The sequence below is a fragment of the Schistocerca serialis genome, chromosome 3 (assembly GCF_023864345.2).
Source record: "Schistocerca serialis cubense isolate TAMUIC-IGC-003099 chromosome 3, iqSchSeri2.2, whole genome shotgun sequence".
NCBI classification, from domain to species: Eukaryota; Metazoa; Arthropoda; class Insecta; order Orthoptera; family Acrididae; genus Schistocerca; species Schistocerca serialis.
In genome coordinates this window covers 358,316,536-358,340,431 of record NC_064640.1, presented here as the reverse complement: position 1 = coordinate 358,340,431, position 23,896 = coordinate 358,316,536, and the positions used below count along the sequence as shown (strand labels likewise).

General features: G+C 39.1%; 1 protein-coding gene across 1 annotated transcript in view; it reads left to right on the top strand.

The window, feature by feature from the left end:
• Positions 1 to 23,896, top strand: part of LOC126470863 (katanin p60 ATPase-containing subunit A1-like) — a 62,084-nt gene that overhangs the window by 23,664 nt on the left and 14,524 nt on the right. The window contains exons 11-12 of the mRNA XM_050098879.1: positions 4,166 to 4,177; positions 6,721 to 6,830. Coding sequence (XP_049954836.1) covers positions 4,166 to 4,177; positions 6,721 to 6,830 — 122 coding nt within the window. The remainder of the gene's footprint in view (positions 1 to 4,165; positions 4,178 to 6,720; positions 6,831 to 23,896) is intronic.

The following is a 23,896-nucleotide window of genomic DNA, read 5'->3' as shown; positions in this document are numbered from 1 at the left end:
ATTCCAGATGAGCTGACAGTGCGAAAATTTTGCACATAAAATACAATAAGCAGTTCTGAAACATGCACACACACACACACACACACACACACACACACACACACACACACACACACACACACAGAGAGAGAGAGAGAGAGAGAGAGAGAGAGAGAGAGAGAGAGAGAGAGAGAAAATGTAACTGTTTATTATTTTATTATTGTGTCATTCCTCAGCATACTGTTTTGGCACTAAATAGATTCCTGTCCTCATCTGAGACTTTTTTTAACTGATAAACACTCAGATGACATGATTCAGGGTGCCGATTTCTTGATACTCTCAAGAATCTGTTGAGTGTTGATGTATTTTTAGTAAATACAAGGGATATTAAATATAGCCTATATTTTCCCAGGTAGTGTATTGGATTTTTGGGTGTCCCAGCTGTTATGCACTCTTGGTCACTACAACTGCTACTCTATAAATTAAAGAATATCTGACCAGATTTTTTCCTTGAAACAAAATGTGCTTCATTCTGTCACAGAAAATGCCAAACTACTCCACTGGTGTTTAAAACTCAAAATAAGAACAAGTTTCAAAACACTCTGAAAAATAACAGACTGTGCACTGCACATGTCCACTATTTTTTAGTTGGTTAGCTGAGTTTGCTAGTGAGTGTAACCCCAGAAAACAAATTCTTTCAGGAAATCAGCAGATTTTATCCCAGGTTTTTCTTTTGTCATAATAGAAATGTCTTCCTTGTGTGTTAATTGATTCAGTTCTTAATGGGCACTTGTAATACTTGTAGCATAACAAATCCCAAAATTAAACACAAATCAGCAAGCTTCATTTAAAGTTATAAGTTTACTCTTTTGTGAAACATTCCATGAGTCACAATACGCTCAACTGCGAATGTTGTTCTTAGGCCTGCGATGAGTTACTTACTGTTTGTAGACAGCTGGAAACAGATCTGACAACTGTTAGATGACTAGAGCTGCACCAAACAGGTGTACTTGGAGGGCTACAGAGAAACATGTACCAAAGATACCAATGATACCTCGAATACAATCCTCCCATTGTTTCCTCTACAGCAAGTACAGGATCTATCACTACTCGCCATTGTGGATGGTGTGATAGGTCTCAGGGCCCTGTACAGAGGAGACAGGGACCAGAGAGAACTCAAGGTTTTACAGCCACCCACCCCACCCCCAACCAACGAATTCAAGGTTCTGTCTTTCACTGAAACTGAAACTGAGCCAGTAAGACTCACTTCACTTATTTAGGAATCTGCTGTGTATCATGTCAAGGGGAGAAAATTTAAAAGAGTATGGGGTCTATTAAGCACTGACACTTATAACATACAGGAATACTTGTACCCTTAGAAAAATTTCAGCAAAGGATGGGAAGGATCACCACACGCACTCCACACGTATGCCCATTCAACATTCTGAGGAGGCCGTTCCAGCACCCATTGAAGGAACAGACAACTGTGTATTGTGGAGCATATTTGAACAAACAGTGCTTGTCAGGCAAGCTTCAAAATCATACTTGAATCCTTCCACAACTGGAAGGAAAGGCTGAAAAGAATAGCCATTTTCACAGACATACATTCTGCAGCATTTCCCCTGGTTCTCAGTTGAGAAGGCGGCTTGAATCACTTTGACTTTGGAGGTTCTGCGACAAGTTAGGCTACAAATTCTTAGAATTGCACCATAGAGTAGAGAAATCTAGGGTCTGTCTAGATGTGTCAGGTGTGCACTACACATCAGAAGCTGTTACCAAGACAGTTGATGGTTTGTGGGGTGCACAAAAGATTTTTTTTATATTACCTGACTCTTCATGCTGTCTGAGTAATGACACCTGTAAAAGCATCAGTGTAAGGTCAAAATTAATGCACTCCCCTTGCCACCTTCCCCCTATCCACCCAAAAAAGTATAGAAGTCCTAGTTATCAGTATCAATTGCTGAAGCACTTGCAACAAAGCACCAGGGTTAATAGCACTCCTAAAAAGCAGAAATGCTGAACTCCAGGAGTACTATCCCAATTTAATGCTTGCACCACTGCCAAGATTGGTGATATAGATATTAGGGTGACTACTATTAAGAAAAAATTTAAACCGCTAAGACTGAATGAAGTTCCATGACCTGATAGAATTCCTATTAGATTCTATACAGAATTTGTGGCTGAGTTAGTGCCCCTCGTAAAAATATTATATACCATAGATCTCTCAAACAAAAAAAACTGTGTCCAGTAGTTGGCAGAAAGCACAGCTCTCACCCATCTACAAGGAGGATAGCAAAAGTTATCTACAAAACTAATGTCCAATATCATTGACATGCATCATTATAGAAACTTAGAACATATTCTGAGTTCAGACATAACTAGGACTTCAAACAAAATCACCTCTTGCAAGGCAACCAGCATGGATTAAAAAGCATTGTTCATGCAAACCCAACTCACACTTTTCTCACATGATATCTGGAAAGTTATGGAGCAAAGTAGTCAAGCAGATGCATTATTTCTTGAATTTTGAAAAGCATTTCACTCAGTACCTCACCTAAACTTCTTATCGGAAGTATGATTCTGTGGGATATCAATTAAAATTTATGACTTACTGAGGATTTCATGGTGGAGAGGATGAAGCATGTTATCTTGGCTAGAGGGCCATCAACAAATGTAAAAGTATCTTCAGGCAACCCATAGGTAGGTTTCTTGGGATGCTTGCTGTTCACGTTGCATATTAATGACCTATCAGACAATACTCATAATAACCTCAAACACTAACCATTGTGGCCGAGCGGTTCAAGGTACTTCAGTCTAGAAGCGCGCGGCTGCTTCAGTCACAGGTTCGAATCCTACCTTGGGAATGGATGTGTGTGATGTCCTTAGGTTAGTTAGGTTTAAGTTCAAATGGTTCAAATGGCTCTGAGCACTATGGGACTTAACATCTGAGGTCATCAGTCCCCTAGAACTTAGAACTACTTAAACCTAATTAACCTAAGGACATCACACACATCCATGCCCAAGGCAGGAGATTCGAACCTGCGACTGTAGCAGTCGCACGGATCCGGACTGAAGCGCCTAGACCCGCTCAGCCACCGTGGGTGGCTAGGTTTAAGTAGTTCTAACTCTAGAGGACTGATGACCTTAGATGTTAAGTCCCATAGTGCTCAGAGCCATTTCTTTTAACCTCAAACTTTTAACAGATGCATTTATGTGTAATGAAGAACTGCCTGAAAAAATTGCACAGTTACTGAGATAAATCTTAATAAGATTTAAAAGTGGTGTAAGGATTCACATCTTGCTTTAAATTTTCAGAAATATAAAATTTTGCATTTCCCAAAATGAAAAAAGTCGTATCCATCAACTTCAATAACAATCAGTCACAACTCGAATCAGTCAACTTGTACAAATACAAGGTTGTAACAATTTGTAGTTATATTACATGGAGAAATTGCCTAAGCATAGTTGTAGATAAAGTAAGTGGCAGACTTTGTCTCATTGGTAGTACACTAAGAATACATAATCTGTTTACAAAGGAGGTTGCTTACAAAACACTCAAGCTATGCAGTAGTTCTATAATGTTACATTTTATTCTGTCATGCTAAAAAAGTATTTTAAGTAAATAATTATTCTTAATTTTACTTTATTTTCAACATGATTATTTTAAACCATTTTGTGGTACTTAAAATCACAAAATACCTGTAATTATTCTGTACACTTACAATTAGATGTTATGAGACAATAAAGTTTCTATTCTATTCTACCAAGGGGGGGGAAAAAAAAAAAAAAAAAAAAAAAAAAAAAAAAATGTGGCTCTGAGCACTGTGGGACTCAACATCTATGGTCATCAGTCCCCTAGAACTTAATACTACTTAAACCTAACTAACTAAAGGACACCACACAACACCCAGTCATCACGAGGCAGAGAAAATCCCTGATCCGCCGGGAATCAAACCCGGGAACCTGGATGCGGGAAGCAAGGACGCAACCGCACGACCACGAGCTGCGAACTAAAAGTTTCAATTCTGCCATAAAAACAGGTAGCCTATTTATGGGGATTATGACAGTCAAATTGAAAGAATGCATTACAAATTTAGAAAAAAATTGGGCTTTATAAGACATAAGATTTCGCATGTAATAAATGAAAATTCTGAGCTGCAGAACGTTTCCCCATCTTGGCGTTAAGCACCAACAATCAGTCGAATTGCTCGACAAACAAAAGTAAACTATGAGCAAATACGTGTTGAACATGCAAAAAAAAAAAAAAAAATCAACATATTTAGTGACAGGACGTGTCTAGCTTGCACTGTAATATCAAAAATTATGGAAAAGAGACATGTAGAATCAGAGAAATTCGAGAGTACAGAAGCAAACAAAATGTGACGTTAAGTCGAAGAGTTTCAGGTCTTTGCTACTGTGGAAATCGTTCCTTTAAAGGAATTGTGTGCATCAAATATAAAACTGCTTCATTTCTCTTGTGCAAATGTGAATTCAAAATGGAAGATATGGTTGTGCATGGAAGATGAGCTAGGGCTAAATTTTAATAACAAAGATGGTACTTACATTTTTTATCAGTATGCTCATTGATGAAGTTAAAGATTTAAGAAGTAAAATCGACGAACTCCGTTGACAGAAGCTATAAAATGATGGCGAAATATGCAGAGACAAAAAAATTGGCGCTAAATTATGCAAAAACCAATTCCCTGCAAAGAAAACCTTTACGAGAACTGAACAATATATTACGACTAAAAAAACATTTAAAACTGTGAAAAGAATTGCGAATGATTCTTCCTTAATTATTACAATAAGCAACAGGTTTCTAGCACTTCAAAAAGGATAAAATCATTAACAACAAAGTACCTGTTCTGAAAATACGGTATTAATTTTACAACTGAAGCAAACAAAATAAATAACAAGAAATATTCACACAACAGAAACAGCAATGGCATAAGCAGCAGTCACAGTTGGAGTCAGTCCATTCATCCTATTATGTGGGTGTAATAATGTGTTGTGATAATGTAACTGGCCAGAAAATGTATAGGCCTAGGTAAAATGCTATCAGTTTACAAAGGTGACTGCTTCCAAAACACTTGTGTGTTCCACAGCACAATATTGTTGAAGTGTGTGGAAACCATACCAAACAGGACTTATTGGGGATACTGAACTTATACAAGTGGTCACATGTTTGTTTGACTCGAAGGAGACCATCGAAAATGCTGAAAAACTTGAATTGGCAGATGCTTTAAAATGGAGACCAAGTATCCTGTGAAAGCCTATTCACAAAGTTTCAAGAAATATTAATATATATGGAATCTAGGAATGTATTGCAGATGCCTAAAAGATTCACTCATATACCAACTGCAAATACAAAATTAGTTTAATTGGAACGTACACAAAGTCATTCTTCCCACACTGCATATGCAAATTAACTGGGAAGAAACTGTAGTGTGTGATACTGTGAGAAGTACCCTCTGTCATGCATGTCACAGTAGTTGGCAGAGTGTGTGTGTAGACGTATATTTTTTGGACAATTCCATTTATACCATAGAAGAGTTGAATAGACAATATTTATCACAATTTTGAGACACATCTGGTTACTGTGGTTATGCAAGCCTATCCAGTTATGTCTCCAAGAGTGACCCAAAGCCTCAGTATGATTGTTATTCCCCTTGTATTTCTTCTGAACATTACAACAAGAGATTCTTCCAAGGCATACATGGTAGCAGCATCACAGGGGTAATGGACATTGTACCCTGTACCACCAACCCAAGGACGTTAACATCCATGGAAACATTGAAAACTACGAAACAGATTCATTAATCAAATTACTACTGTATTATTATTTATGAGTCTAATTTAAATCCAGGTTCAAGTACTAGTCTGTTACAATTTTTCTGTTGTCACAATAGAAAAATGATTTTGCAGGAACTGAGTTGATTAACTGCTTTCATTTTTTAATTTCAATGTTTCTATGGAAATATATTATGTATTAATAAATATAGGTTAAAACCAATAAGTAAACAGTGTGCATCTTTTGTGAAATAAAAGATAATTGTAGGGCAATGACTGAAAAAATTAGTTGTTTTTCTGTCTTTTATTATACCAGACAATAATCACTGATTGTGTTTATACAATTATTGATTTCAAGTGTGATCTACAGCCATCTCTAAATCAGTATTGGAACACAAGAAGCTTTTTTACACAGTGATGCAAATGTAGCATACTTTGCTACATGTAATTCTCTTTGACCATGTGATCAAACTAACAAGAAGAATTGTCACTACAAAATGTGCACTGTAACCTTTTACACTGTGCTAGGAGTAATGGAGAGGATTATACCTACTCCCCTGCTTCCTGCATCCCCCATGTAAAATGCCAAGTTACATTGCACATATATTAAATAAAGCCTCCAAGCACACAAAAACTTCACTTTTACCTTGCATATAATTCTTCCAATGATAACAAATATAAATCTTCTGATCAGGGTACAGCTGAAGATCAAATATGGATACATAACAATCTTTAAATCAGGTCTTAAAGGGCATTATAGCCATAGTGCAGTAAATATCATACCTGGCCATTTGTCTTTTCATGTGTCTGCACGTGCATCAAGTCTATGAGCATTTCTTAGGTGTGTGTGTGTGTGTGTGTGTGTGTGTGTGTGTGTGTGTGTGTGTGTGTGTGTGTGTGTAATTCCTCCATGATACAGAAATAACAAAAGTGCTCTAAAAAATTTTTCAGTTCAGATAACAAGGTGATAATGGTACTAGCAGCAACCAACCATCCATGGAACATTGATGAGGCATTTCGCCGAAGATTTGAGAAAAGGATATATGTTCCTCTTCCAAACGGTAAATCTGCATTCATAATTCATCATAATAATGGTATTCATACAGCTATGTATTTGATTCACAGTGGTGTACTTAAACCCAAATCATTGAGCTATGACACACAGAATTGTTACACATACTCTAGGATCACTTGATGGAAAGATATTAACTTTCTCCTTATTATATTCCTAAAATCAATACACATATACACTCAGATCTACATATAATGTACAACTGTGCATGTACATGCAATATCAGTAACTGAAAATCCAGGAATAGAGATAGTATGTATGTAGGATAGAACACTGCCCGCCAAATAGAAGCAATTCTGAACAGTAGGTAATTGCTTATAAAAGACAAAAATGCTTTATTTTTGGAGAATGTCCTTTATTAGGACTACCAATGCACATGCTCAACTCAGCACAGGCTCTTGTATTGCAATGCTGTTTATCTAAATGAGGTCGGCAATGATGTCAAATGGGATAAGTGGTGGGCGAACAGAGATATATGTAGAGTGAGGAGATGGATGAATGGTACAGTAGGTGGGGTGGGGGGGGGGGTTATGAAGGATAGTGCTGGGATGGAACATGTAACTGTTTTGCAAGGTCAAGTTAGGGATAGGTGTGCCAGGATGAAAACAGAGAGGAAAATGGGAGAGTACTGGGGTAACAATACAAACTCGTAGATACATATAGGAGATATCGAAAGGTTCAAAGTTATGAGTAAGGATGGAGTAGTAGATAGAGGAAACAGGAAAAGTAAGAGCATGTTATGGGAACAATTGGTGAAATTAGTTGATAACATGAAGGGAGAAGAGAAGGAGGACAAGTGTGGCACAAGAGTTAGCAAATATTGAAATCTTAACTGGAATGAACGATATGTAGAAGGGAGATTTCCCACCCACAACATTCACAAAAACTTAAGGCTGTTGGCAAGAATCCAAGTAGCATGGCATGTAAAACAAATGCTGAGTACAACCACTTGCATAGCATGCTAACTTTCAGTCACGGTTTGACAATTTCTGTTCATGTGAGTGGATAGTTTAGTGCTCATATCTACATAGAATGCTGCATAGTACTTTCAACATAGTTATATGCTGTGACTGCTTCCATGTGTGGCTCTAGTTGTGATGAGTGATGCCAGTGATAGAATTGGTCTAGGAATGGTTGGCAGATGTATAGGACAGGTCTTGCATCTGGGTCTTATACAGGAATGTCACCCAGAGGTCAAGGGATTGAAAACAAGATGGCCATAAGGACACACAAAGATACTGCATAATTTTGGTGGACAACTGAATAGGGGTAGAGGAGTTCTGTTTAAGTCAGGGTTGGAAGGGTTGATATACTCTGCTGATGCTTCAGTACGATTCTCAGTACCGTAGGAAAAGAATTGCTTGTCACTGAAAATTTGGTATCCACTGGTTGCCAGTCTGTATGGGGGAGGGAGGTGAGACGTTTTTTATATAAGACAGGTAGCAGCTGCAGAGTGGATGTACTTCTGGTGAGTGATGGGTTTAATTTAAATAGTCTGAAAGTGGCCATCAGTGAAGTGAAGGTGGCTCTAGGGGCCAAGGAGGACAATATAAAACAGGTGGTAGACCGGTGTTAAGATTTTGAATGAATGACAGTGGGATGTCTTCAGTGGGTCTCTAAATCATAAATATGTCATCAGTAAATCAGAACTAACTAAGGGTTTCAGGACTGTGAGTGATTAGAAAGGATTCCTCATGAAGGCTCTTGAACAAGTTGACACAGATCATGTAGATGTAATATGATTTTCCGAACATCCTTTGACCATTGATACAGGAATGCTGAATATGGGCAGAAATAACTGCAGGTCAAGCATGGAGAAAGGAGGAGATGCCAGTTACATTAAGAAGGCATGAAACTATAAAAACACTGATACCCATATACTTTACAGTGATCAGTGTTTTAAAACTTATGCTGCAAAAGTAGATTTTCTTGGAAAGTTAATAATAATAATAGCATACAGGACTCCATCTGTTAATTTTGAATTATTTATGAAATATTGATGCATTATTAAACTTCTTGACTTCCAAGCAAAATAAGGTAATATTATGTGGAAATATAATTTTTCAGAGAACACCTGTTCTAGAGCTTTACTTAAGTTCCTTGCCATTTTATGTGATCCAGCTCCTTTATGCAATTTGCAACAAGAATTATGGGAATGAGCACTACTGCTACTGACCACATTTTTATAGATGCATTGAGATTACAAAGTGCTATTGAAATTCCCATAGTTAATGGCCTCTCAGAATATTATAGTCAATTGCTGATGTTTAATATCAGAGTGCACCACAAAAATAAAAATAATTGGAAAATACAAGGGTGATAAATGGACAAGAAATTGTCAGATACAAACTGGAAAGATATGTACAACATTCCTGGTGTTAATGAAAAACATAATGTATTCTGTAACATTGTAATAGGCTACTAATAGAAACTGCATTCCTAAGAAATTGAAAAAAGGAAGCAGATTAAATGCATCTGAAACTTGGGTTACATATGTAATCAGAATATCATGCAGAACTACGAGAAAACTCTACTAGTCATCAAGGGACATGGATGATGATAGGATTAAAGCCCATTTCAAACTGTGCTGTAAAAGTCCAAGTAAAGTCATCTGAGTGCCAAATGGTATGTATTATCAATAAAAAATAAGCTCCTTAAAGAACAAGATAAGAACTGTTTGGAACCCACCAAAAAAATGAGACAGGAGAAAAGAATCCAGACAATGGAGAAATTTCTTTAAAAAAATGAGGAATTCTGCATAAATTTATTTGGCCAATAACAGATAGATTAGGTTTGAATATTTCCATAGAGTACTTTCCAAAACAAGTTACATAAAATTCAGCATCCTCTTACATTTCCAAAATAAGTTTCCAAATTTTATTAATTCTCTTACAAATAAATGGTCAAGTGGTTACGAAGAAATCAAAAGTAAAATAATGAAATGTTGTTCAGCTGAGCTTACAATTAGTAATATATTGGCTTACTTATGCAACTAATCTTTTCCTAGAGAGACAAGCGTTCCGTTTTCTGCAACTTCGCAAAAAAAGGGGGCAAGACACTATTCCAAATTACCAATCTGTCTTATTATGGCCAGTATTTTCAAAAAAAAAATTTAGAAAATCATATAAGTTGTAAACACTTTTGTTTGTTTATTTATTTGTCCATCTTCAAGCATCTGCATGCAAAGGATGCCTAGACATTTGTAAGTACAATCTATTTTATTTAGTTGAGTTGTATGTATTTCTATTTTTAATGTTTGACAAGAATTATCTTGGTGTACAGGTTGCCTTAGGCTATTCCTTCTATAATTTACTTCTATATGCAAGAGGTAACTGCATATGGAGAGAAATAAACTGTTAATATATTTAACTGTGTGGAATAAGGCCTATAAGGTATTTTAGTCATGGAAATTCCAGATGTGCACCTGTTGGTCTTGTTCAAACAGATGCTCCCCCCCTCCCCCTTTCTCTCCCTCTTAATTTTTCTCTCTTCTTTTTTTTCTTCCTCAGGGAGAATCACCCTAAAATCAATACCTTATTTTAAATGAAAGTGGAAGATATCATAATAGGAACTCAGTGATAGTTGTTTAAAAACATATGTGCATTGTTTCCCCAACAAATAAATAACAAGTGACATAATTATAGATATACCGTCCGTGTGACTATTTGAAGTAAATTTAGTCTCAAAATGTATGCCAAGGAGTTCAGCAGATGTGCACTCATTTCAGCATAGGATTAACTGAAAATAATGTTCAGTCTTTTCCTTGGTATACAATATACTAGAATCAGTAAAATAGAAGCTACTACCATTGGGAAATTTTGTGACTTAGCTAAGGGAACCATAGTATTCCCAAGGAAATGCTTAAATATTATGAAGTAGTAGACACAGCAGGTTCCTGGTTTTTATCTTATGTGAATGGCAGAAAGCAATGTGTATTCCTGGTTTTTATCTTATGTGAATGACAGAAAGCAATGTGTATCTGTTGCCTGTCAGTCACTTAACAATAGGCACTCAGAATTAGAACCAATCAGACATGGTGTACTGTAAGGTTCAAGTTTGGGTCCTCTGTTGTTTCTGATCTACCAGTACATAAACAATCCTTCATTTGCAGTTTCAAAAAGTACAAATTTTATTATTTACTGTAGATGATATAAGTGTAGAAATAAGAGGTAATATCAATTTCCTAAGTGAAAAGGCACTGTTGAAAGATTAGAAAAAGTCAGCAGTTGTTTTAACACAAATGCAATGCAATGTAATGATATTTGTGCTATGTTGAGTACATTCAGTTCAGTACATCTCATATAACTCTACAAGCTACAGAAATAGTCTACTGAAACAATGAAGTACAAGAAATAGAAAGTGTTCACTGTTTTGGATCACAACTTTAATTGGAGGACTGTGGCCTGGAATTATTTTAGTGCATTAGTTTGGCTATGTTTCAATTCCTACTGCCATACGTAATTTAAAAATGAAGAAACTATTTTTTTCTGCACATTTTCATTCAATAATGAGCTATGGGATCATTTTATGGGGATGCTCTACTTATATGAGCAATATTATTTTCAGATGATGGTAGTGTGTTATAAGAATTATGTATGGTGTTATCAGTGCTCCTTCAATAAGGCTGCTTTTATTTTTATATACATCATTTCCTTCTCTGATTATGACACAGTTTACATCACTTTTTACTGCAGTTTCACGGTTTTTGAGCACTTCTTGTAATCGAGCTCCAGGCTTTCAAATTCTATTCACTTTATATTCTGACTTAATATCAGGTAAGACTGTGGCTAGTCCCCTACCATGACTCATTGATAGTACGTATGTTTCTTCTTTCTTATTCACTGTCTGGTTTTCTGCACTGCATTTAATTTCATCATTTGTTGCACTAATACAATTTTTACTTCTAATAGTACTGTACATGGTGGTAATGAGTTTCCATTGGCAGTTTTTTGGTCAATAGATTTTTCTGAGCAGTTTCCTCTGACACTGAATTTTTTTTCGACTTTTTTGGGCTGCCTGCACTTCGAACCCTGTACTCGATCATTAGTGGAACACGAAAAACGTTTGTTCTTAACACAGGATGAGAGAATTTCTTACGCCTAATATATATAGTACACATTCTTGTTTGCAGCTTTGCATCTCCATGGGAATGTCCACAACTGCATCAAATTTTTCAACATACTGTCTGGCTTTACTCAACCTGTTTTGCAGCCCTTCCCCCACAATTACTTCAAGTCTGGTGTATTGCTTTACTGTATCTTATATAGACCTATTCAGTTGTCTGTACAACCTTTAGGGCCTACTGCTTGTTAAATCTGGACCAGTAAAAATACAATAAAATACAGCACAATGAAACTGGTGGTATGCTAAGTGAACAGATGTGCTAAATAAAACATACTGGTAGTTCATAATGTGTTGTAAGAAAGACATGAACGCTTTGTCCCTTAGAAAGCAGTTTCTATTAGAAGTATATATAATTCCTAGCAGTTGTGTTCATAATGACAACAGATGGGACCCTGTCCCATTGTTTGTTTTTCTGTCTAAAAAATTTTTTTTGGCCAAATTACATACAATGTGCCACCTATAACCCACTTTGTAACCTTTCCCAGAAAGTTTGGATACTCACTACTACCTCCCAATATGTTTTCTACATGATAGTCATAGTGGACAAATTGGTGCACAGTGAAACTAAGAAATACACTATAATTACAACACAAGAACATAAGCTGACCAGCTTGTGCACTGCTGAAACTAAGTGTTGTCCAGTGCATACAACAATATCATGTGACCATTCATGAAATTTTATGTCATAACAATGTGTTATTCATAAATGATTGTTGTCAAGATAGGACTATTACACTGAGGTGACAAAAGTCAGTGGATAGCAGTACACATGTCCAGAGGGTAGTAGTATTGCATACACAAAGTACGATCTGTTGTAGAATTTTAGAACATGTTTTTTGCTCGAGTATCATGTTGTTTTTGGAAACCCAGAATCTACTATGTAGGAATCAACATGGATTCCGGAAACAGCGATCGTGTGAGACCCAACTCACTTTATTTGTTCATGAGACCCAGAAAATATTAGATACAGGCTCCCAGGTATATGCTATTTTTCTTGACTTCCGGAAGGCGTTCGATACAGTTCCGCACTGTCGCCTGATAAACAAAGTAAGAGCCTACGGAATATCAGACCAGCTGTGTTGCTGGATTGAAGAGTTTTTAGCAAACAGAACACAGCATGTTGTTATCAATGGAGAGACGTCTACAGACGTTAAAGTAACCTCTGGCGTGCCACAGGGGAGTGTTATGGGACCATTGCTTTTCACAATATATATAAATGACCTAGTAGATAGTGTCGGAAGTTCCATGCGGCTTTTCGCGGATGATGCTGTAGTATACAGAGAAACTGCAGCATTAGAAAATTGTAGCGAAATGCAGGAAGATCTGCAGCGGATAGGCACTTGGTGCAGGGAGTGGCAACTGACCCTTAACATAGACAAATGTAATGTATTGCGAATACATAGAAAGAAGGATCCTTTATTGTATGATTATATGATAGCGGAACAAACACTGGTAGCAGTTACTTCTGTAAAATATCTGGGACTATGCGTGCAGAACGATTTGAAGTGGAATGATCATATAAAATTAATTGTTGGTAAGGCGGGTACCGGGTTGAGATTCATTGGGAGAGTGCTTAGAAAATGTAGTCCATCAACAAAGGAGGTGGCTTACAAAACACTCGTTCGACCTATACTTGAGTATTGCTCATCAGTGTGGGATCCGTACCAGATCGGTCTGACGGAGGAGATAGAGAAGATCCAAAGAAGAGTGGCGCGTTTCGTCACAGGGTTATTTGGTAACCGTGATAGCGTTACGGAGATGTTTATTAAACTCAAGTGGCAGACTCTGCAAGAGAGGCGCTCTGCATCGCGGTGTAGCTTGCTGTCCAGGTTTCGAGAGGGTGCGTTTCTGGATGAGGTATCGAATATATTGCTTCCCCCTACTTATACCTCCCGAGATGACGAATGTAAAATTAGAGAGATTAGAGCGCGCACAGAGGCTTTCAGACAGTCGTTCTTCCGCCGAACCATACGCGACTGGAACAGGAAAGGGAGGTAATGACAGTGGCACGTAAAGTGCCCTCCGCCACACACCGTTGCGTGGCTTGCGGAGTATAAATGTAGATGTAGAAGGGCAGTGCACTGGCTAAGCTGTCATTTGTACTACGCTAATTGATGTGAAAATGTTTCTGATGTGATTATGATCACACAACAGAAATTAACAGGCTTTTAACGTGGAATGGTGGTTGGAGCTAGAAGCGTTGGACATTCCATTTTGTAAATCGTTATATAATCCAACATTCCGAGATCCACAGTGTCACGAGTGTGCTGACAATACCAAATTTCAGGCAACCCCTCTCACCATGGACAACGCAGTGGCCGATGGCATCCACTTAATGACTGAGGGCAGTGACGTTTGCGTAGGGTTGTCAGTGCTAACAGATGAGCAACACTATGTGAAATAAGAACAGTAATCAATGTATGATGTATAAAGAACATATTCATTGGGACAGTGTGGTGAAATATGGCATTAGTGGGCTATGGCAGCCAATTAGACCCTAGAAGTCTGGAAGACCATGGCCTGGTCCGATGATTCCCGATATCAGCCGGCAAGAGCTGACAGTAGCGTTTGAATGTGGTGCAGACCCCATGAAGCCATGGTTCCAAGTTGTCAAGTGCTGTGCAAGTTGGTGGTGGTTCCATAATGGTGTGGGCTGTGCTTGCATGGAACAGACTGGGTTCTCTGGTCCAACTAAACCAATCATTGACTGATAATGGCTAAGTGTAGCTAGTTCGAGACCATTTGCAGCCATTCATGGACTTTATATTCCCAAACAATGATGGAATTTTTGTGGGTGACAATGCACCATGTTATTGGGCCACATTTTTCTGCGATTGGTTTGAAGAACATTCTGGACAATTCAGGTGAATGATTTGACCACTCAGATGACATGAATCCCATTGAATTTTTATAGGATACAGTCAAGAGATCAGTTCGTGCACAAAATCCTGCATTGGCAACACTTTCGCAAATATGGACAGCTGTAGTGGCAGCATGGCTCAGTATTTCTGCAGGGGACTTCCAATGACTTGTTGAGGCTATCCCATGTCAAGTTGCTGCACTACACCAGGCCAAAGGAAGTCTGGTATAATATTAGGTAGTATCTCATGACTTTTGTCACCTCAGTATATGTTGTTGAAGAGAAACATGGCTGCTGTATCTCATGGTGTTTTTATGCAATACATTTCCAAGATTCTCTCTGGGCAGGCAATTAAAAAATTAAGTGCTAAAACATGTGCAATAGAGGTATTACAAGAAACATTATCAGACTTAAATTTAATACATGTTGCCTCTCGTATGGTGTAATGCCATTCTGTGCAAAACTTAAACTACATAGTGTTTCAACTGTTGCTCCCGAGATCAAACATTGTTTTTAAATAGCTTTGTCCTTTGAGGACGGCCCAGTGGCCGAAATGCGTAAGAAGTGATTGAAACATTATTTGTAGTCAAAACAGAAGAATTGTATTATACAAGCTCTGTCACGGCAACATCTTACATGAGTCAGTGTTATGAGAGTTTTATCCCCTGGTAAAGAAAATTTTCTACCGTTATTACTCAGACCCTGTCCCGCCAAATTTGTAAATTTAGTGAGAGAAGAAAGACTCAGAACACACCTGCCTGCTTCCTTAATCCCAATTTTCTCATTGTTACGACATTCACATGAAATATGAGCACCAACTAAGAGAGACTGGGAAGCAGATGGAGATGATCCAGGTCATTTGCCTTTTACGTTATTCACAGTTTGGATAGGATAGTGAGACACGAAAGACAGGTGTGGCTAGACGTGTGGTGGTTTGACAGGTGACCCAGCTCGATGCATCAGGAGTGCCAACACAGATGCGCGTAGTCCGTAAGGAGTTAGCATGTGGAGCTGTCTGTCTGAGCAGCAGACCATACATCAACCCCTGCTACTGGAACAGTATAAGGGCACCAAGTAACCTGAGGGGTTATTGTCGACATCTACACTATATTCTGCAAGCACCCTCATCATGTTTGGTGGAGGGTACTTCGTGTACCAGTGACACTTCCCTCTTTTTCTCTTGCAGTTACAAATGGTTCGTAGGAAGAACATTTGCTGGTTAGCCTCCATGTTGGCTCAAATCTTTCTGATTTTATCTTCATGGTCTTTTCATGAGCTAAACGTAGGAGGAAGCACTATATTGGTTGACTCTTCAAGGAACATGCACTTTTGGAATTTTAACAGTAAACTACACTGTGATCCAAAATTACTCTCTCGCAGTTCCTGTGACTGTTGGCTGAGCATCTCTGACACTTTCAAGCTTACTAAATGAACGTGTAACTAAATTATCTGCTTTTCTTTGGATCTTTTCTGTTTCCTCTATTAGTCCTGTTTGTCACACATCTTAGACTAATGACAATGCGTGTTCTTTGCAGTGGTTTGCAAAGTACAGATATAGATGTTTAGATTAATTCAAGTGTTGGTCAAACGAGTGTTTTGTAAGTCATCTTCTTTATCGATGGACTACATTTCCTAAGAATTCCTCTAATGGGTCTGTCTGGCATCTGCCGTACCCAAGAGTAGCTGTATGCAGCAGTTCTACTTCAGATTGCTCCCTACGCATATCGCTTTCCAGTGATTGTTCTGCATTTGTGTAATCATACAATAATGGGTCTTTCTATGTATTCGCAATATGTTACATTTGTTTATGTACAAGGCCTAGTGCCGATCCTCTGCAGTTCCTCCTGCAATTTTGCTACAGTTTTCTAGCTTTATGACTTCTCTGTCTATAACAACATCATCCACGATCAACCTAACAGAACTCCCGACGTTATCTTCTAGGTCGTTTATATATACTGTGAGAAGTAATGGTCCTAAAACACTTCCTTGCGTTGCGTCCAAAGTTACTTTTATGTCTGTAGATTTCTCGTCAGTGAGAATGACATGATGTGTTCTGTTTCCTAGAAACTTGTCACTACAGTCACGCAATTGCTGTGATATTCCGTATGATCATATTTTGTTCACTAAGTGGCATTACGGAATTCTGTCAAACGCCTTCAGGAAGTCAAGGAACACGGCATCACTTGTGCGCCTCCATCTACTACTTTCTGGGTCTCGTGGACGAACAGAGCGAGCTGGGTTTCACATTATAGCTGTTTCATTCCTACAGACAGGAGATTGTCGGTCTCCAGAGATGTCATAATACGCGAGTATATATTCTACAACAGACCGGCGTCAGAGATATAGGCCTATAGTTCTGTTATTTGTTCGACGACCTTTCTTGAAAACGGGAGTGACTTGTGTTTTTTTTTTTTTTTCAATCATTAGGAACGCTTTGTTTCTCCAAAGACCTACGGTAGACTGCTAGAAGAGGGCAAGTTCGTTTGCATACTCTATGTAGAATCGAATTGGTATTCCTTTAGATCCATTGGTCTTTCTTCTGTTTAGTAATTCCAGTAGACTTTCTATCGCATGGTCACTTATTTCGACATCTGTCATTTTGTGCCATGATTTAAAGAAGGAACTACAGTGCTCTTTCCCTCTGTGAAACAATTTTAGAAAAAGTCATTTCCGCCTTTTCTGTGTCATCCTCCGTTTCATTCTCATTACGCTCACAGTGTATCTGAACAAAACTTCTTAGGATTTTCTGTCAAATCGGTCAACAGAATTTTACTTTCAGATTCATTGAACTCTTCATTCATGGCCCTCCTGTGCTGATTTTGGGTTCGTCTAGTTTTTGTTTGTGTGTGAGGCTTTTGCTGGTTTTAAATTTGCAGTCAAACTCTCTTTGCTTTCGTAACAGCTTTCTAACGTGGTTGTCGAACTTTGGCTGGAGTTTTCCATCCCTCACAACTTTGCTCGGCATGTACAAGTCTAAAGCCTAGGCCTATTGTACAACAGTGGCGGCTCGTGACTGGGAAGTTAGGTGAAGAGCTATCAGGAAAGAAAACTATACCTAGATTCATACAAGCTTATCTAAATAATTGAATTTATTTCTTTGTTGTACTCCAAATCAATTCTTGGATCCTTTAAGGGTGGCCGGCCGGAGTGACCGTGCGGTTCTAGGCGCTACAGTCTGGAGCCGAGCTGCCGCTACGGTCGCAGGTTCGAATCCTGCCTCGGGCATGGATGTGTGTGATGTCCTTAGGTTAGTTAGGTTTAATTAGTTCTAAGTTCTAGGCGACTGATGACCTCAGAAGTTAAGTCGCATGGTGCTGAGAGCCATTTGAACCATTTTGAACTTAAAGGGTGCAAACTTGTCGGTGATGTCTTCATAGAATGCTGTGTTTATATTAACTGCAGTAGAAGTTCCTTCTGAATTGAAATATTCGCTAAAGAAGAAAGTCTTTCTTCTGAAACTGCATTCTTCGTGTACGTTTTTATACGCTTCAGACAAGGAAAGTGTGTTTCCGTAGATGCCGTAGTAGAAGAGATGGACAGAATGAAGGAGAACGCTTTATAAGTAGCCGGGAAAATATCCTTAGCCTCGTTAAGCATTTATAATATCCTTCCTGTGGGAATCTTTCTCATTGCCATACAAAATAATAAAATACATACTGCATCATCAGTGGAGTTCAGATTTAATACATATACTGCCAAATGCATTATGCGTGCTCCACACACACAACAAACTCTGCTTTACAGCCTTGAATAGGAAGCAGCCGGGAATAAAATTCCCATCTACATCACTGCATGCCGCCTCCACAGAAAACCTCAAGAAGGTGACATCTTAGTTGCTATAGTAACCATACGATCACGCTCGACCTGATATGTGGCTCCGTTCACGAGGTTGAGCTCCAGGAAACGAAGGCCACTGCAGTTCGCCTGGTCCGAATCGTGTGCTTGCTGCTAGAAGAGAATTCCACACAGTATAAAACATGGAAATGCATTTGGAGTAATAACCAGCATACGTGGTAAAATAAATAAACTCTTTTAAAGTGTGGCAACGGTTGCGGATGCTGGGGGGGGGGGGGGTTAAGGGGCTCAAGGTTCCCCCCTCCACCCCCCCCCCCACACAAAAAAAAGCATCTGGGTCTACCCAGATACAATACTTCGTATTGTCCTTCTTTCTTAGTACAATTTTCATTACTTATCCTAACGTAATCGATTTAAAGTAGGTATAATATGTTATCAACTTTTAAATTACTTAAGAAGCTGTTTACATAACGAGTCTTTAATTCGCACGCTACTCATTGGCGATGCACCAACAGCGACGCCCAACTGCTACCGCCGCAGAGCCGCCCACGACGGGGTCCCGCGTGGTATATGAGAGAGTAGTGTGCAGTAAACAATGAGTGGTTTTCTTACTTTTTTTTTTTTAACAGCAGAAGAAGAGGCCGAATCGCGCGAAAATGAACCAATATTACCCGAAAACAATGCCAGCTACTTCTTATTGTCAACACAAACGTTCATCAGGTGCATCCTTCTGATTATTTTGTATGTTTTAAATGAAATTCATATAAACGCGATTAGTCGGGTTTGTGACTTTTTGTTCGGTTGATTTCGTTGATCTTTCGATAGGTGTGGTGTGGCTGCCTGTGGACACGAGTCTGAGCACTCGTTCCTCCCTGCTGGCCCTACAAGGGACAGCGTGAAGTGAAACTTAATGTAAATAATGTAATACAACATAAATCATCGGGTTTCTTCGGTTTGTAATTCTTTTTAAACTAGCTTTCTTCGCACGCCTGCAACTGCTCTGAATTTCATAGTTTTATATTCTATTATTTACCTAAAATCGGTAAATAATCTTTTACAGGTTAAAGTACTCATCCATAAGAACAACTTTTACTATCGGACCTACTTCGAAATCGCGCAAAGCACCAGCTATTTCATACATTTCGGTCAAGTAGGTTATCAGATGTGTAACTTTTGTGCAGCTGATTTTTTTCGGGATTTCGAAGCTGCTGAGTATTATTCTAACCCATTAAAAGGAATTTTGACTATTTTTAAATAACCCTGTAGAGTAGCTCCGCAGAGTTAGTTTAGTTGGTAAGTTGTTGATTTCATCGTGCGCGCAGGCTGCTGGTGGCCGAGTGTTTCTAGGCGCCTCATTCTGGAACCGCGCGACCGCTACGGTCACAGGTTCGAATCCTGCCTCGGGCATGGATGTGTGTGATGTCCTTAGGTTAGTTTGGTTTAAGTAGTTCTAAGTTCTAGGACACTGATGACCTCAGAAGTTAAGTCCCATAATGCTCAGAGCCATTTGAACCATGTGAATCATCGTGCACGATTCTCTACTTCGTGTACAAGCATCAGTTTGTTGGCCGCTGTTAACAGAGCCCGACCCAGTGCTATAGGGAGTGGCTAGTACATACATTACCTGACCTGAAAATCGTTTCGATATTTCTTATGTAACAGGAAAAGCATTTAGCGATGAGGAAAAGTATTAACATCTGACAGTCTTCAGAACCACCTCGAATTATGAATATCCAGAGTAGACAAGAAAGAAAGTTTCAATTGGATTGGCTAAAGAAATACTGTCTGTAGCCAAAAACAGAATGGTGCATAATGTTTGTCTTGCGTACTATTTTCTGGTCCAGGTGGTAGGGGAAAGCATTCTGTAGCGCTAGGATCTTTAGCCACTCGTCCACTTTGCAAATACACTCTAATATAAAATGAAAAAGAATCCTGAATATGACAGAAATCGGTAGATGTTCTGTGCATCTACAGACAAACAAACCATTACAGTTTCAGAACATTTGGACGATTTATTCAAGAGAAAGCGCTTCACAGATTTAGCAAGTCAACAACGCATTGGTCCACCTTTGGCCCTTTAAGCAAGCAGTTACACAGCTTAGCACTGATTGATAAGAGTTGATATATGTCCTCCTCAGCGATATCATGCCAAATTCTGTCTAACTGGCGCGATAGATCGTCAAAATCCCGAGGTGCTTGGAGGGCCCTGCCCGTAATGCTCCAAACATTCTCAAGTGGGGAAAGATCCGGCGACCTTGCTGGTCAAGGTAGGGTTTAGCAAGCACGAAGATAAGCAGCAGAAACTCTCGCTATATGCGGAAGGGAATTGTCTTGGTGAAATGTAAGCCCAGCATGGCTTCCCGTGAAGGATAACAAAACGAGGCCTAGAATATCGTCGGCCTACAGCTTTGCTGTAAGGGTGCCGCGATGACTGCCAAAGGGGTCCTGCTATGAAATGAAATGGCACACAAGACCATCACCCCTAACTGTCGGGCTGTATGGCGGGTGAGAGTCAGGTTGGTATCCCACTCTGTCCGCGGCGTTTCCAGACACGTCTTCGCTGATCATCAAGGCTTAGTTTGAAGCGCGACTCATCACTGAAGACAATTCTACTCCAGGCAGAAAGTGGCTGACACCACTGCAGACAGGCTTGTTGGTGTACAGAGGTTAATGGTAGTCGGTGCAAGGAGCTCCGTGAGCTCAGCCCCCTTTCTGTGAGCCGCCTATTGATGGTCCTTGTGGTCAATGAAGCACCAGTTGCACGTTGCTTCTATGATAATGATGAATCCGTGGTTCTGATGATTGCTCGGTCCTCATGTTCTGTCGTCTGTTCCTTCTTGACATCGTGTTCTGCCATGGTTAATCCATTCCTGCCAACATCATCGAATAGTAGCATCGCTCCTATCCGAACGTCGAGCAATTCATCGATTACTCCAACCAGCTTCTTTAAGAACAACTACACGTCCTTTCTCAAATGCTGATATCTACGTATACTGTTCGCGCGCCCATTTACGAGGTACAGTTGCTGTCTAATTGAATCCACAGAATGAAACTCGCAAAGATTTTATGTCCTGGTATTGACGTGTCCCCTGTTTATTCTCCTTGCCAGCTGCGCAGTAAAACCGTGCTGCAGTGTCACACATTCATCCACCGGCAGTCAAAGTTTACAGTTTTGCATTTTCCTTCGATACATTGATGAATACCAATTTGTGAGCAATTTACATAACTCCTACTTGGTGCGTCGTTTCTTTGTCTGGTACACATTTCAAAAGTTCATATGAAAACCCTGAAAAGGCTGCCAATATTTTAATCGAAACGGAGAGAAACTGAAAATGATTAAATCAAAGAGAGTGTGGCTGATTCCTATAGTAAATACTATTATACTATGTTATCGACAAAATATACCGTTAAGAGGCCGCCGAGATGAAGTGATGAAATCGGCCAAGGAAAATTTCAAGCCGTTTTAAAATTTCGCGTTGACTCAGTTGATTCATCTCTCAACAAAAAAAATAGAGACAGCGCTGCAAAATGCTACATATCTGAGCAAAAAAGCTCATAATTAGATGATTGATTGTTACCATTCTGTCATAATAAGAAAGGTACTCAACAAAGTCGACGAAGCCGGCCGTAGTGGCCGTGCGGTTAAAGGCGCTGCAGTCTGGAACCGCAAGACCGCTACGGTCGCAGGTTCGAATCCTGCCTCAGGCATGGATGTTTGTGGTGTCCTTAGGTTACTTAGGTTTAACCAGTTCTAAGTTCTAGGGGACTAATGACCTCAGCAGTTGAGTCCCATAGTGCTCAGAGCCATTTGAACCAAAGTCGACGAAGCGAAATATTATGCTACCCTTGGCGACGAAATAGGATACCAGTGGTGCAGGACAATTTAGTGTATGTATCAGGTATTTCGATGTACTAACAGCACAGTGCATGGAGATTTCATAAGCTTCCTGTCTGCAATTGACTTGACTGGTGCTGCATTAAGCGATCAAATCGTTCAAGTTCACAATTTGAGATGTGAAGGTTATGACGGAGATGCCAACATGTCTTGAAAGTTAAGTGGTGTACAATTTCGATTAAAGTAACTCCTGCTTCTAGCGACTTTTATGCATTCTGCATAACATAAACTAAACCTAGCTACCGTGGAGGCCTGCAGCTTGCCTAGTGTTCGCAGTATGATGAAAGATGTAAGTAGTATTACCAGTTTTGTAAGTGAGTGAGTCAGCAAAAGGGTTGGAACTTATCAAGCGAACTTTCCTTGAAATCATCCGAAGGCAAAAATAGTTTCAAAATCTTAATGATACACGCTGGCTTCAAAGTCTGATGCACTCCAATTCAAAGAGCTCTTTCACTATAGTGTACAGCTTTCTTTTTTTTTTTTTTTTTTTTTAAGTAATTGACGGACCTTCTCCGCAATCGGAAAGTGCAAGTCTTCTGGTTTCTATTCGACGATGGCTTACCTTTGACGGTAACAACCCCTGAATTTGAGATTACTGTTTCGCTTTCACGCCAACTTTAGGCTGTTACATTAGACCTTAACTTTTGCTATGAGATGGTAGACGGTGTAATAAGAACTCTGGAGAGGTACAGAGAAACTTAATATCAAGAAATTTACCAAGAGGCATGTCGCACTTGTAGAAACTTTGGACATTCAATTGCAGGCTCCCAGAAAAGCCAGACATTCAATTCAGCGCTGAAAAATAGAAGCTCCAGATGCTAAGTAATACTAAGGTAAAAAAAGAACCTTTAATATACAGGGTGGTCCATTTATCGTGATCGGGCCAAATATCTCAGGAAATAAGCGTCAAACGAAAAAACTACAAAGAACGAAACTTGTCTAGCTTGAAGGCGGAAACCAGATGGCGCTATGGTTGGCCCGCTAGATGGCGCTGCCATAGGTCAAACGGATATCAACGGCGTTTTTTTTTTTTTAAAATAGGAACCCCCATTTTTATTACGTATTCGTGTAGTGCATAAAGAAATATGAATATTTTAGTTGGACCACTTTTTTCGCTGTGTGATAGATGGCGCTGTAATAGTCACAAACGTATAAGAACGTGGTATCACGTAACATTCCGCCAGTGCGGACGGTATTTGCTTCGTGATACATTACACGTGTTAATGATTGTACCTTAGCATATGGCAAAATCTAAAAAAAATCATCTGACATGACAATACAGAGAGGATGATTTCATCACACTGTGTTCCTGATTATACTTCTTGTGTATATTTCACTCTTTGAATTGCATTGTGAATATGTGCTCATATTCTTCTTTATT